The following is a 15,541-nucleotide window of genomic DNA, read 5'->3' on the forward strand; positions in this document are numbered from 1 at the left end:
AGAGTGTTTTTAGTGCTGAAACTTGAACTTTAATACTTAGAAGAAATTATATCCTGTTAAGATTGGCTACAAAGGCACGTTTTTTTTTTTGACCATGTATCTTCTAGAGGATTCTCAGAAGTGTGTTTTAAAGAAAATATTTGTAAGCCTAGTATGTAAAGGCTAGAGTGATCTCAACTTGCATATAATATACTGGCTTCAATATGTAATATTTACAATTAGATATAATTATATGTTGATTACAGCTGCTTTGATCTTATGCTTTTAGATCTCTTCAGAGGTGTATCTTTTTAGCCACATTAAAGGAAAAAAACACCAGCAAGCTGTGAGAGAGAATAGCAGCATCCAAGGGCGTGAACTTTCAGATGAAGAAGTGGTAAGCTTTACTTTTATTCATTTACACATATTTATTGAATATCTAATATGCTTTCTTTTATTATGAAGAATTGCATGTTCATATGTGATTATTTAAAACTATAATATTTAATAATGACTAAAATATAGTATATAAATGTGTCACTTTAGTGTACATTTTAACAAACATAGGAATAAGAATGTAATACTGTTATTTATATAATTTCAGTGCAAAAAATGCTATTGTATTTTGAAATTTTAATATCAAAGGAACTGGAGGGTATTATGCTAAGTGAAATAAGCCAATTGGAGAAAGGCAGTTATCATATGGTTTTAAACTCAAATGTGGAATATAAGAAACAGTGCAGAGGATCATATGGGAAGGGAGGAAAAACTAGATGGGAAGAAGTCAGAGAGGGAGACAAACTCTGAGAGACTTTTAACTGTGGGAAGCAAACTGAGGGCTGCTTAAGAAGAGGTGGGTGGGGACATGGGGTACCTTGGGTGAGGGACATTAAGGAGGGCGTGTGATGTGATAAGCGCTGGGTGTTGCACACAACTGATGAATTGTTGAACACTACATCTGAAACTAATGATGTACTATATTTTGGCTAATCGAATTTAAATTTAAAAAATAGTAAAGGAAAGAATTGTTTAGTGATGCTCTACATTTCTTATAAAATAGTTAATATAAATGTCATAAATTGATAGCTTTTGTATAAGTATAGTATTTAGAAGTTTTCAGAAATGCATTATTTATCTACCTATAATTATTTATAATGGAATTTAGATTTATACAAATATTTTTATAAATATTTCAAATATTTTTATAAATATTTCATAATCAGCTGTTATCTAGACGTGGATGACATTGCTAATCTATGATACTGGTTCTATTTGTAATAGCACATTTCTAAAGCTACCCAAAGATGAGACATTCATGTTTGTCGAGCATCTGTTAAGATGTCCAGGAAAGGTTATTGTGGTTCTATGAGGGCAGTACCTGTGTATACATACATGTGTGTGTTTAACTCCTCCCCCCCTCCAGTGTAACATATAATTAAGAATACACAAATTTCAAATATATAGCTTGATTAATTTTTACATATGTTTCAATCATATGTAGATACAGATTATTTCTTGTACCACAGAGGGCTCTCTCATGCTCTGTGCCAGATGTGTCCCCAAAAGGTAACTAGTCTCTGACTCTACCGCCATCAGTTACTTTTGTCTGTTCTGGAGCTTTACTTACACAGTATCAGTCAGCATGAACTTTTTGTGTCTGGTTACTTTCACCCATTCCGAACTCTGTGAGATTGATGTTTAATGTTTGTATGAAGCTATAGTTCATTCTTTTTCTTAACTTTTTTCAGTGCTTTCTAGGCAAAGACCATCAGGAACACAGCTGTAGTTGAATAAAATTGGGTTTTATTAATTTATTAAAAGAATGGAAAATGCACACTGTGGAGAGTTATGGAGCTTCTCAATAAGGTGTTAGAAAGGACTTACAGGATTTGGGCTTGTGCTAGGTGATTTCATCCGGGAGGGGAGAGTTCAAGGACTTGGGGCTTTGGTCTGGATTGAATACTGTCAGGAAACACAGGGCATTTTGTGGCTGCTTCTTAATAAATGAATAAATCTTAGTGAGGTAAGAGCATTGAAGCCACTCTTTTCTTTCAAGTTTCTGGACATGACTAATGCTTGAAGGGAAATTGCACGCAGTTACTTGGGCTTACTTCTCCTTTTGAGGATTACCCCCCTCAATTTCCAGTCACTTCGGCAGCTCAAAACCAAGTTCTGTCTCTTTAGCTCAGTAAGGCTGCTACTTTCAGCTTGCACTGTTCTCCCATGTCAAAAATAGGCATAAGCCCTTAAGGAAAAATCCAGAGTGGATGTGGAGCTCATTTCATGTACTTCCTTTCTTTTAGGGATCATGGTCTCTCAAGTCCTGGCTCTGTTGGCTGTTCTTTAATGCCTTCAAATTGATATTTTATATATTTTGTGCAACGTTTTGAGTTGGAAGATAGTCCAATATAAGCCAGTTCACTGTAGCTGGTGTTGGAAGTCTCCTAATGTTTAATTCCTATATATCCATTGTTTAACAAAATGCTTGACATATAGTAAGGTATTTAATAAAGACTCATTGAGCTGAGTTGAACTGAAAGGTTATACAGAATGGCTTTAGGTATTATTAATAAAACATATAATTAATCATCTATTTAGTTTACCTCAAATAATTTTTTGTCCTTTACTCAAATTGTACGGATATTTTAAGAGTGAATAGTAAGGATTTTTTTTTTACTTGAATCATTCATGTAATTATCCCCATTCACTATTTAAGTTTGTTGTTTAGAACTAGAGTCATGTGTATGTGTATGCCACTTAGAAAAAAATCTTAAATTGCTTTCATTAGTTACAATTTAATTATTCTATTACAAATTAAATTCTTCAATTTATAAAAATTATTTGTAATTAAGTTCTCTTAATTAAAAAATACATTATTTAATTATAACAAATTGTTTAAACATTTTCTGGAGTATTGCTATTATGTAAATTGAAATCTAAATTTTATGTGTTTTACTTCAATGAGAAAAGTTGAGAAGGAAAGTGTATTTAGTTTATGCAATTTGGAAGAAAAATGTGCAGTATTGTCCAACTTTTGTAGCTATTACAGCATAGCCTGCTGTTTAGCTGTTTTGATTTGAGATTTGGTTGATGTGTTCATTTTGTGTACTATTTCAGCTCAAGGGAATTAAATTTTCTTTAAGTTCTCACTTAATTCATGTAGTTATTCTTGGTAATAGTCCTTTCTTCCTGAAAACAAGCATGCAATATAGCATTTGAGTTATGTGATATAGTAAAGCAATTTTATATTTACTCATATGGAAGTTTCATTTTTAATCAGTGAAGGTATCTATAGTAAACATACTTGTTCTACTTAAAGTTATTACTTGTCATCTGTGATGTCTTTATGTTATATACACCTTGTCTGTGACCCTTCTTCTTTGACATGTAAGATTTTATTTATACCACCTCTGACCTAATAAAATTGTACCTTTGACCTTATGCACTTGACATATCAGATAACTTACTCTTGATCTTTGACACATTTTGTTTTAAGCCTGTTAAACATAATAGGTAGCTGCCCAGTAAGAAAGTTATATTGTTTTGTGTTTTTATTGTAATTTTACCAGGAAATCTTTCTTTTTTAAAACTTTACAAAAAAAGCTATTTTATGTTTTATTTTTTTCCTCTTTCTTTGTCTTAGAATCCAAATGACAAAAGTAGCTAATTTTTGCAGGTCCCCAACAAATGGGTGCTAGTATAAATACTTTCCAAAATTTAATTTTTATACATTGCTAAAGATATAATAAAGTATAAGTTTTAACTAAAACTTTGATTTCTGTGTCATCCTGTTTTCACACTAATATCTAAAGAAGCTAATAGTGGTTTTTGTGGACATGAATGAAGTACATTCAGTCATACATAGAGAATGAAATTAAAAGGTTTTTTTAAAAATCCATATATTTCTCTTTGTAAGACTCCTTGGCTTTAAAAACATGTAAAATAGACGAGCTCTGTTTGTTAACCTGTGTACTTATATGAAGTTTATTTTCATTTGACGTATAGATGTATAAAAAGGACTTTCATGAAGGTTGTTAACTATAATTTATTGGATGTTTACAACCAAATGTGATTTTATAAATCTCAAATTAGTATTTCAATGTGGAAAAATTATGCACATTAGGTGACTGAAAGAAAAAAACGATATTTTAAAGTAGCAGAAACATAAATACATTACTGTATTTAATGAAATGTAAGCTGATTTCTTTTGTGAAAGGGTGCTGGTGTTGAGTTAAAATAAGTCTCCTAGCTGTCCCCCAGAATTGAGGACAATCCAGGAAATAACAGATAATTCCTACTTGATTCATTTCCTCACATTGCTTACCTTTGTAGAAGCAGAAGTATTTGTTCTTTTTTTATAATAATTTTAGGAAAACATTTTGTCTACTTTTCTACAGAAAACCAAGTCAAATGAACAAATTAGAACTCATTTAGAATAAGTCTTTGGTTACCTCCCGTCCACAGTACTTCAGTTGGGTACACTTTAAGTTAGACTGGGAAATGAGCTAAAAATATCTTATCCTTTCTTATAAGATATAACTTCCATTGCCTAAATTTTCTCTCTAATAGGATGGGAAAAATTTTATGGAGTGTGTGTGTGTGTGTGTGTGTGTGTGAGAGAGAGAGAGTGCAAGCACCTGCGAGATTTGTGTGAGAAAGAACATGCGTATGTATTCAGTGTATAACACACACATATATAGTTGATAGTTAACTTCTATATTTCTTCTAACTTTTGGAATTCTTATGGTGGTAAATTCACTCAAATTGTAACTAGGGACATGTGGAGAATATTTGGCTATTTATCCATATCTGAGTTCATGTTCTTCATTGATTTAAGGAAGATTTTTAACTAGGTAACCAATTTGTTTTAAACCTTAGTTTGACCCAATAATTTAAATAGTTTCTCTGGTTTGTACCTACCTTCTTTTTAATAACAGTCCTCATTCCCCATACGCTTGCTTATCTCCTTGAGATAGCCCCTATATGTATTAAAAGAAGAGTATGGCTTACAGGACCCCATATTAAAAGGAAAAGTTGAGATCTTTCTACATAATGTCTTCTGTCTTTTCTGATTTATGGTGCGAGGCACTTCTCTACCTATTCACTTAGTCTTCTCTGGCCCACCAATCCTGAAGAGTGGCTGGTGAACCCTTGATCTGTTCTTTCCACTTAGTGTTCCAGTGGAGTATCAGACATTTATTTTCTTCTTCCTGAGCAGATCACCCCTCAGTCCTCTCTGCCTACATGTCTCTGAGTTTTTGCCATAACCACCATTCTGGCCCTGGCAGGCCTACTGGCTTCTACCATAGGCTTCACACCACATAAGAATTAAGAACATTTTGGGAAAGCTTAAACACGAGATCTCTTACTGATCGCATAGCATGGCCATATTAATGAACCTATTTGTTGGCAGGGACAGGTGCAGAGATCATTTTTTTTTTTAAAGATTTTATTTATTTGACAGAGAGGCAGCAAGAGAGGGAACACAAGCAGGGGATGTGGGAGAGGAAGAAGCAGGCTTCCGGTTCAGCAGGGAGCCGGACCCTGGGCTCAATCCCAGGACCCCGGATGGCAACTTGAGCCAAAGGCAAGTGCCCTATGACTGAGCCACTCAGGTGCCCTGAGATCATTTCTTTTCAGAATCAAAATTACACTTTTGGCATTATTCTCACTTAGCTAATACACTGTCGCCCTTAAGATACATATTTTAAAAGTTTATTTCTCCTTTTATCTCCAAATTTTTTTGGCTGGCAAGAAAAAATTTAACCACTCCTCCTAATTACAGCCAAGCAACTAAGCCTTAAGGTTAGAAAAAGGAATTCTTCATATTACAGAGTAAAACTATAGTTTGAATCCTCCAGACCTCATTATTGACATGCTAAAGGACAAGATAGATAAATTTATTAAATCTCAGGCTCTTAGCTTGGTTTATAAACTTTTGTCTTACTGCATAGATCTGTTTTCCATTCTAAAATTGATTATTATGGAGTGCATTTTTCTTGTATTTATTTTAGAACAAATTCTGATCACCTCTGTAGCCAAGTTGTATTGGACAAGTGCCATATGCTAAGAAGAGTAAAAGAGATAATTACTCATAATTTTGAAATGTTACTCCATTGATACCTGTTTTTCATACTTTTTCTCTTGTAATATGACCCTTGCACTTTTACTGGTAATAATCACAGTATCTTTTCTGTACTGGTTTTCTTTTAATAAACATTCAGTTTTGGAGATATTGATCATTAATCAGTGATTCAGAACAAGAAGCCTAAAAAACTATAGTTTTCTTAGAGATTTTTCAGATTCTGTCATTGGTTTGGTAAATTACAATGACATAATGTTCTCTTCCATGAATCTTTTCTTTTTGCAGCTGCTCTCTTTCAGTTGGATGATAGAGGATCAGAAAGGTTACAGGGAGGCAAATTTATACAATCAAGCTGCTTCTACTTGAATATTCTCTCAAAGTTTTATGATATGTACTTTATTATATGGAAATTTTATGCATACCCAATCTTGAAATCCATAGTATGACAATTTCATGTTGGAAGAATAAAGAGAATGAAGGATTTATTAATAGAAGCTTATAAGCAGGAACAAGGGTGCCTGGATGGGTTGGTTATTTGAGGGCCTGACTCTTCATTTTGGCTCAGGTTGTATGTAATCTCAGGGTTATGAGATTGAGCTTCATGTAGGGCCCTGTGCTCAGCGTGGAGTCTGCTTGTCCCTCTCCCTCCCGCTCTGTCCTCTTCCCACTAGCTTGCTCATGTTCTCTCTCTCTTTCTCTCTCGTTCAAATAAATAAATAAATAATCGTCTTTTAAAAAATGGGAGATTATAAGCAGGAACACTCTTGCTCTGACAAGGATAGCTGACAAGTTTAGTATTTTTCCTGCCTAATTTATATAACTCTTATTTTCCTTACAAAATAATTGATTATAAATGCTTTTGTTTTGGGGCGCCTGGGTGGCTCACTTTGTTAAGTGTCTGCGTTCAGCTCAGGTCATGATCCTAGGGTCCTGGGATCAAGCCCCGAATCTCTGCTTCTCCCTCTCCTTCTGCTTGCTGTTACCCTTGCTTGTTCTCTCTCTGTCAAATAAATAAATAAATCTTTAAAAAAATAAATGTTTTTGTTTTAATTCAGACCGTATTAGGTTCTTTATCTGAAATTCAATGGCCAGTATATTAGTTCCAAAGTAAATATTTATAGAAGATCATATCTTTGATGAGAGTTAACTGAGTTTTAGTAATAATTATTTTGTCAATTGACTTCTCTTGCAATTGTTAGAGTAGGTACATCTGTTGTATCAGGAAATCACAAAGCTGTAAAACAGAATTTTCACAATCTCCAAATTTGGTCCTTTCTCAAATTTTTTTTATAGATCACAAAATATTTCAGCATCAGAAAGAAGTGTAGTAAACCCCACATTCCTGCCACCTGGTAGTTAAATGATAACACTTCTTTTCTGGTCCCTCCATACATGGAAAGATGGAAGGGATACAACGTATATCAAGTGTGAGTGGTGGAGCCAGGTTCAGGAAACAGAGGTAAATCCATGGTGAGAATTCCATAGATAATCTTAAAACTGAAAAATGAAGAAGTAGCAATACAATATAGATTCAGGAATATAGAGAAGAAAGATAAAACAATCTCCTAAAACCATTGCACCTGGATTGGGAAAGGAGTGGGGAGAGCAGTGGCAAACTACTTTCTTTGAACCATTGGCTATGTAAAGTATATTTGCTGGTAACTTTGACAAAAGCAAAAACATTTTAAAAAAAATAAATATAACAGTGGTAATTATGTATACACCCATGTTGCTCAGGAATCTTCTGTGTTCTGTCCATTGTTTTTTGTTCATGGTTAAATTAGATAATACATCTGCAACCAAAGAAGGCCTTGGGAACTTGAATATTTTGGCCAGTTACCTCCTTAATTCTTTATTCTCTTAAATTTATTGCAGTATCCTTTGATGCCATTAATCCAAATACTGGATTTTCTGGGTCAGCTGGGTGACTCAGTTGGTTAAGTGGTTGCCTTCAGCTTAGGTCATGATCCCAGGGTCCTGGAATCAAGCCCTGTATCAGGCTTCCCACTTCATGGACAGCCTGCTTCTCCTGCTCCACCACTTGTGCCCTCTCTCTCAAATAGATAAATAAAGTCTTTTAAAAAAGAGAAATATATGTATATTATAAAAAGCAAATACTGGGTTTTCCCTTTTTTGGCTGTTATCTGTAGAATAATAATAAAACAACTATCTGTGTGCCCACTACTCACGTTAATGAGAATCTCCTGGTAGGAAATTATGTTTTTGTTTGTTCATAGTACTTTTGTTTGTGAAAGACATTTTCACTAGGTGTAGATTTCTAGCTTAATAATTATTTTCTCTAGAAATTGAGTAGATGTTATTTGCTGTTTTCTTGCTTCTATTCCTAATAGGGTAGATGTATTCTTCTTTATTATTTTTCAAAATTACCTTGGCTATTCCTCTCCTTTTTCACTTTGTACATAACGTTTCCAATTAACCTGTTAAACTAAGAAAATTCTTTTTTTGATTTTGAGATTGCAGTGAAATTATAGCAAGATTAAATTGGCAAGAGTGGACATCTTTTAAATATTTTTTCTTTTCATCCAACATGTTTGCCTACTTATATCTTGCATTTGTTTATGTGTTCTTTAGTTAAGCATTCATTTTCTTGATTTAAGTCTTAAACATTTCATAGTAAGCTTATTTTGTTTCTAAATTAATGGGTTTTAAAAGCATTTTGAATTTCAGGTGTTTTTTTTGTTTTGTTTTTTTGTTTTTTAGAGTTCCAAGATTCATTGTTTATGCATACACCTAGTGCTCCATGCAATACATAGCCTCCTTAATAACCACCACCAGGCTCACCCAACCCCCCCCCACCCTCCTCCCGTCCAAAACCCTCAGTTTGTTTCTCAGAGTCCACAGTCTCTCATGGTTCGTCTCCCCCTCCAATTTCCCCCAACTCACTTCTCTTCTCCAATTCCCAATGTCCTCCATGTTATTCCTTATGCTCCACATGTAAGTGAAACCATATGATAATTGACTCTCTGCTTGACTTATTTCACTCAGCATAATCTCTTCCAGTCCCATCCATGTTGATACAAAAGTTGGGTAGTCATCCTTTCTGATGGAGGCATAATATTCCATTGTATATATAGACCATATCTTCTTTATCCATTCATCTGTTGAAGGGTATCTTGGCTCTCTCCACAGTTTGGTGACTGCGGCCATTGCTACTACGAACATTGGGTACAGAAGACCCTACTTTTCACGACAGCTGTATCTTTGGGGTAAATACCCAGTGGTTCAATTGCAGGGTCATAGGGAAGCTCTATTTTTAATTTCTTAAGGAATTTCCACACTGTTTCCCAAAGTGGCTGCACCAACTTGCATTCCCACCAACAGTGTAAGAGGGTTCCCCTTTCTCCACATCCTCTCCAACACTTGTTGTTTACTGTCTTGTTAATTCTGGCCATTCTAACTGGTGTAAGGTGGTATCTCAATGTGTTTTTGATTTGAATCTCCCTGATGGCTAATGATGATGAACATTTTTTCATGTGTCTGTTAGCCATTTGTATATCTTCTTTGGAGAAGTGTCTGTTCATGTCTTCTGCCCATTTTTTGATGTGATTATCTGTTCTGTGTGTGTTGAGTTTGAGGAGTTCTTTAGAGATCTTAGATATCAGCCCTTTGTCTGTAGTGTCATTTGCGAATGTCTTCTCCCTTTCAGTGGGTTGCCTCTTTGTTGACTGTTTCCTTTGCTGTGCAGAAGCTTTTTATCTTGATGAAGCAAAAGTTCATTTTTGCTTTTGTTTCCTTTGCCTTTGGAGACATGTCTTGAAAGAAGTTGCTGTGGCCGATGCCGAAGAGGTTACTGCCTATGTTCTCCTCTAGGATTTTGATGGATTCCTTCCTCTCGTTGAGGTCTTTTATCCATTTCTAGTTTTCTTTGTGTAAGAGAATGGTCAGGTTACATTCTCCTATACATAGCTGTCCAATTTTCCCAGCACCATTTATTGTATATTTTTTCCTTGCTTTGTCAAAGATTAGTTGACCATAGATAGAGTTGTGGGTTCATATCTGGCCAGTAACCACTGGCCAGATCAATCTTATTGATTCTTTCAAATAACCAGCTTCTGGTTTCATTGATGTGTTTTGCTGTATCTCTAGTTTCTATCTCATTGATCTCTGCTCAAATTTTGATTATTTCCCTTCTTGTGGGTGGGTTTGGCTTAATTTGTTGCTCTCTAGTTCTTTAAGGTATAAAGAGAGCTGGTGTATTCTGGATTTTTCAGTTTTTTTTTTTGAGTGAGGCTTCGATGGCTATGTATTTCCCCCTTAGGACTGCCTTTGTCAGTCTCCCATAGGTTTTAGACCAATGTGTCTTCATTCTCATTGGTTTCCATGAATTGTTTAAGTTCTTCTTTGATTTCCTGGTTGATCCAAACATTCTTAAGCAGGGTGGTCTTTAGCTTCCAAGTGTTTGAATTCCTTCCAAACTTTTTCTTATGATTGAGTTCCAGTTTCAAAGCATTGTGGTCTGAGAATATGCAGGGAATAATCTCAGTCTTTTGGTATTGGTTGAGCCCTGATTTGTGACCCAGTATGTGGTCTCTTCTGGAGAAAGTTCCATGTGCACTTGAGAAGAATAAGTATTCTGTTGTTTTCCGATGGAATGTTCTGTATATATCTATGCGGTCCATCTGGTCCAGTGTGTCATTTAAAGCTCTTGTTTCTTTATTGATTTTCTGCTTGGATGATCTGTTACTGAGAGTGGCATGTTAAGATCCCCTGCTATTAATGTATTCATATTAATATGACTCTTTATATTGATTAACAGTTGGCTTATGTAGATGGCTGCTCCCATGTTGGAGGCATAAATATTTACAATTGTTAGATCTTCTTGGTGGACAGACCCTTCGAGAATGATGTATCTCTGTATCTCTGACTACAGTCTTTAATTTAAAATCTAATTTATCTGGGATGAGAATCGCTACCCCAGCTTTCTTTTGAGGCCCGTTGACATGAAAGCTGCTTCTCCATCCCTTCGCTTTCAGTCGTGATGTATCTTTAGGTTCCAAATGGTTCTCTTGTAGACAGCATATGGATGGGTCCTGTTGTTTTATCCAATCTGCAACCCTGTGCTGTTTTATGGTAGTGTTTAGGTCATCCACTTTGAGAGTGATTTTGAAAGATACGTCTTTATTGACATCATTTTGCCTGTGAAGTCCTTGTTTCATAGATTGTCTATATAAATTTCTGTTCTATGTCACTCTTGGGTTCTTTCTTCTTTTATAGTACCCCCCTTAATATTTCTTGTAGTGCCGGTTTGGTGGTCACATGCTCTTTTAAACCTTGCTGGGCTTGGAAGCTGTTTATCTCTCCATTTTGAATGTCAACCTTTCTGAATAAAGTATTCTTGGCTCTGTGTTCTTCTCATGCCCTGAATACATCTTGCCAGCCCTTTCTGGCTTGCCAGGCTTCTGTGGACAAGTCTGACGTTTTTCTGATGGGCCTTCCTCTGTGCATAAGGAAACACTTCCCCCAGCTGCCCTCAGAAGCTCTTGTCTAAAATTATGATTTTTCAGTTTCACAGTTAAGTGCCTTGAGGTCTTTCTAGGTTCCTTGATCTTGGGGGGTGTTCTTTCTTCCTCTAGGACCAAATGCTTGTTCCATTCCCCAGACTGGGAATTCATCTAGAACAAATTCATCTAGAATTTGTTCAACTATATCTTCTAGTGTTCTTTTTCCATGCCCTCAGGGATCCTAATAAGTCTGACGTTGGAACGTTTCATGGCATCATTTATTTCTCTAATTCTGTTTTCATGGCTTCTAAGCTGTTCGTTCCAGGCCTCTTCCTGATCCTTTTTCTCTATCATTTTGTCCTCTAGGTCACTAATTCTACCTTCTGCCTCTCTGACCCTAGCTGTTAGAGTATTAGATTAGATTGGATCTCATTGATAGCATTTTTAACTTCTGCCGTGGTGGCTCTCACTTCTGCCCTTAGAGATTCTATGTTGTCACTAATGGTTTTCTCTAACCTAGCCATTGCCTGGATAACTGTTTATGTCTATATCTAATAGTTCTGATAGAGAGGGCACAGTCTCTGAGTTTTTCCTCTGTTGTGTGTTCTTCCTCCTAGTCATTTTGGTGAAAGGTGGTTGAGGGGATTTATAGCTGAATAAATCAACCACGATCCAGACTAGGTGCACCCTGGAATACTTCAGAGCAATGAGAAGTCACACCAAAAAGAAAGAAAAAAGAAAAAAAAAAAAGGGAGAAAGAGAGAGATAGAAAGTAAAAAGAGAAAAGGAAAAAGAAAATCCAGGCAGATGAGCCCCAAAAGTAAGATTTATAAGGTATGTAAACAAAAACGGACAAAAAGACCGACAAAAGTAAATGACAAGAAAGAAAGGAAATAAAAAAGAATCCAGTCAATATGAATCCCAAGAATAAGATTTTTATAATACCAGAACAAAAACAAATAAACAGAAACACTGACAGAAGAAAAAGATGGGAGGGTGGTTATAAATCCTCGATGTGGGCAACGAAGGTTATTTTGGTCCTTCCTGGGTGTATCTTGTCATCTTTGTTAAAGGACTCAACTTTCCAAAGATAAAGGGAGATTAAAACTGGTTTATATATATTGGTAGTATTGAATAGGGGAAAAGGATTACCTTGAAGCTGATATCTATATGTATTTAAAAAAAAAAAAACAGGCATATGTATGAAAAAAAATAAAGTTAAAAGGCTATTATGGAGTATGTTGTATTAAACCTCTAGTTATAGTTGTAGGTAGCTTAAAGAAATTAAAAGAACAAGAATCGTGAGAGTGAATTTAAAAAAAAAAGCTGTATCTATGAAATATACAGGTTTTAGGGCAATACCAGGAGCTTTAATATATTGTTTTCTCCTGATGTTGGGGTTTTACGGTTTTATGGGGACCCTGTGGTGGTTGTCCTCTCAGTCTTTTGGCTTGCCTTCTGGGGAGGAGCCTGCCATATTGTTTTTCAGTCAGTCTTGCTTGGGTTGAGTTGTCCTGCCCCTGTTAAGGGGCTGGGCTCTGTGGAAACCAGTTTTTCAGGCTTCTGTTCTCTGGAGGGTTTTTGTTTGTTTGTTTTGTTTTGTTTTTTTGCGGCTTTTCAGAGGTTTAGTGTAAAGCAAACTGCGCCCAGACCTCTGCCTCAGAGAGAAGCCTCAGTCTGCTCCCCTCTGGGCAGTCCAGAACACACAGACTCTGGGCAGTCCAGACTCCCCTCTGGGCAGTCCAGAACTTCCCCCTCTGCAAACTCAGCTGAACACCGCAACCTCCCACAGGCAGTGCATGTCCCCAGCCACTGTCTCAGGGGTTGTCTGAAGTGCCCATTTGTCTCTGTACCCCTGTGCCACTAAAACCATGAGTGATATTGGTCCAGGGAGCCCACTTCTGGTGGCTGCTTTTGCTGGGACTTCTGTCTGGGTACCAGGCCCATGCCTCCAGGTGTGCTCAGTCATGAGGCTTCTGCTGCTGAGGAATCCCAGCCAGAGATCAGGCTGAGATCTTTCAGGGTGGGCTGGAGCATCCAGAACCTCTTCCAGTCCTAGAGACCGCTGGCTAGTGAACACGCGGAGCTCTCCGTCGCAGGTAGGGAGTAGGGTCAGACCCCAGTTGCACAGTGCATGCAAAGTGAAGAAGGCTGTAGTTCTAGAGAGCACCCACCAGACTCCCTCATGTGCGACCACCCCACCCAGCGGTGGTGCAAGCAGCGCATAGCCAGGAGCGCAGGGACAAGGAACTGGAGGCTCTGCCACAGTCTGTCTGGCACGGGTGGTCGCCAGCAATGGTGGACCTGGGTCTATGGGTTTTGGCCTGTGCCCATGACTGCCCGATTCTACCAGTTGCCCCTTAAGATCTTTTACTCTTTTTGAGTGCTTTTAACCAGACTCCAAGTTAATGCTTGTCCCCAACCACAGGGCACTTTCATATTGGGGCATAACTTTCCAATGGGTCGCTTCTGGTGGCTCCCTCCCCCTTATTCTTATCCTCAGATATCAGTCCAAGTGTTCCCACCCTGCTTTACCTTTCCACTGGTGCCTTCTGCCCCCGTAGAGATCCATAAGTGTATAATCCTACATCTCAGGCTGATTTCATGGGTCTTCAGAGTGTTTTGGTAGATATTTAGATCATTTTAGGGGATCTGTTGAAATGGGGTCTCCTATTTCTCCACCATCTTGCCCCTCCTCCAAATTTCAGGGTTTTTAAAAGAAGGTTGTTTTGTTTTGTTTTGTTTTGTTTTTAGTTTTATTTTAGAGACAAAGAGCGCACAAGCAGGGGGAGGGGCAAAGGGAGAGGGAGAGAGAATCTCAAGCAGACTCACTGCTGATCACAGAGCCCAATGCAGGACTCGATCTCACTACCCTGAACTCATGACTGAGCTGTAATCAGGAGTTGACATTTAACCAACTGAGCCATTTAGGCTCAGTTTTTATTTCCTTTATACAGAGATATTTTCAAGGTTATAGATTAAGAGGGGTCGCAGTACGTTTTGTTTTATGAGGATAGGTGTACGTGTGTGTTTCAAAGTGTGAAGTGATTCATGGATTCAACTACTGTTGTATATAGGGACCAGGCTCATCTTTTGGACTTACTTTAATTTTAAAATATGTGAGGGGTGCCTGGGTGGCTTTGTTGTTGAGTGTCTGCCTTCATCTCAGGTAATGATCCCTGGGTCCGGGGATCGAGCCCCGAATTGGGCTCAGTGCTCAGCAGGAAGCCTGCTTCTCCCTCTCCCACTCCCCTTGCTTATATTCCCTCTCTTTCTGTCTCTCTCTTTCTCTCTCTCTCTCTGTCAAATAAAATCTTTAAAAAAGCATATGTGATATTAAAATGAGTGCTATTCTCTGTTTTCAGTTTCAACTTTTATTGCATTATGATCAGAGATTATGGTTTATCCAGGTTCTACTTTGGATAGTTTATTGATTTTTCTTTATCGCTTAATACATGGTAAAATTTTAACAAGAAGTCTTCTCTCTCTTTGGGTATATATATTCGATCAGATTTGCTTGTTGTAATGCAAATATTCTCACTTTTTTAACCCATTTTTTTGTCCTCACTAGTCTCATTTTGTCAAAAAATGGAAAGACTGTCAATATGCTATTATTATTATTTATTCATGTCTCCTTGTGTTTTAAAATACTTCATATATATATCAATGTTTTATCATCATGATTATAACTATATAATTTTTATCTGGTGAATTTTACTTTTTAAGAATATGAAACATCTCTTTCCTATTTCATGCCTCTTCCTTGAATATTATTTTTACATGGTATTAATTTGGCAAACCTAGCTTTGCATGGTTCTGCCTGATATATCCCTTTATTATCCTTCCTCTCCCTTCTTCTCCCTTTTGCTCTTGTCCCCATCATAGTTTTATTTTTGCATGTAGGTCTATTCCTAAAAAGTATAATTTTATTTTGTTTCCTTCTCTGTTAGGTGTATTATTAGGTATATTATATATACCATGCTATATATAATCTTTTGGACTTAACTCTTTTCTA

At 36.7% G+C, this 15,541-nt stretch overlaps 1 protein-coding gene across 3 annotated transcripts in view; it reads left to right on the top strand.

The window, feature by feature from the left end:
- Nucleotides 1–15,541, top strand: part of SCAPER (S-phase cyclin A associated protein in the ER) — a 460,910-nt gene that overhangs the window by 166,165 nt on the left and 279,204 nt on the right. For all 3 annotated transcript variants that reach the window (XM_032865126.1, XM_032865127.1, XM_032865128.1), the window contains one exon: nucleotides 269–376. In XM_032865126.1, coding sequence (XP_032721017.1) covers nucleotides 269–376 — 108 coding nt within the window. The remainder of the gene's footprint in view (nucleotides 1–268; nucleotides 377–15,541) is intronic.

This window comes from Lontra canadensis, unplaced genomic scaffold (assembly GCF_010015895.1).
Source record: "Lontra canadensis isolate GAN:19392208 unplaced genomic scaffold, GSC_riverotter_1.0 scaffold28, whole genome shotgun sequence".
Lineage (NCBI taxonomy): Eukaryota > Metazoa > Chordata > Mammalia > Carnivora > Mustelidae > Lontra > Lontra canadensis.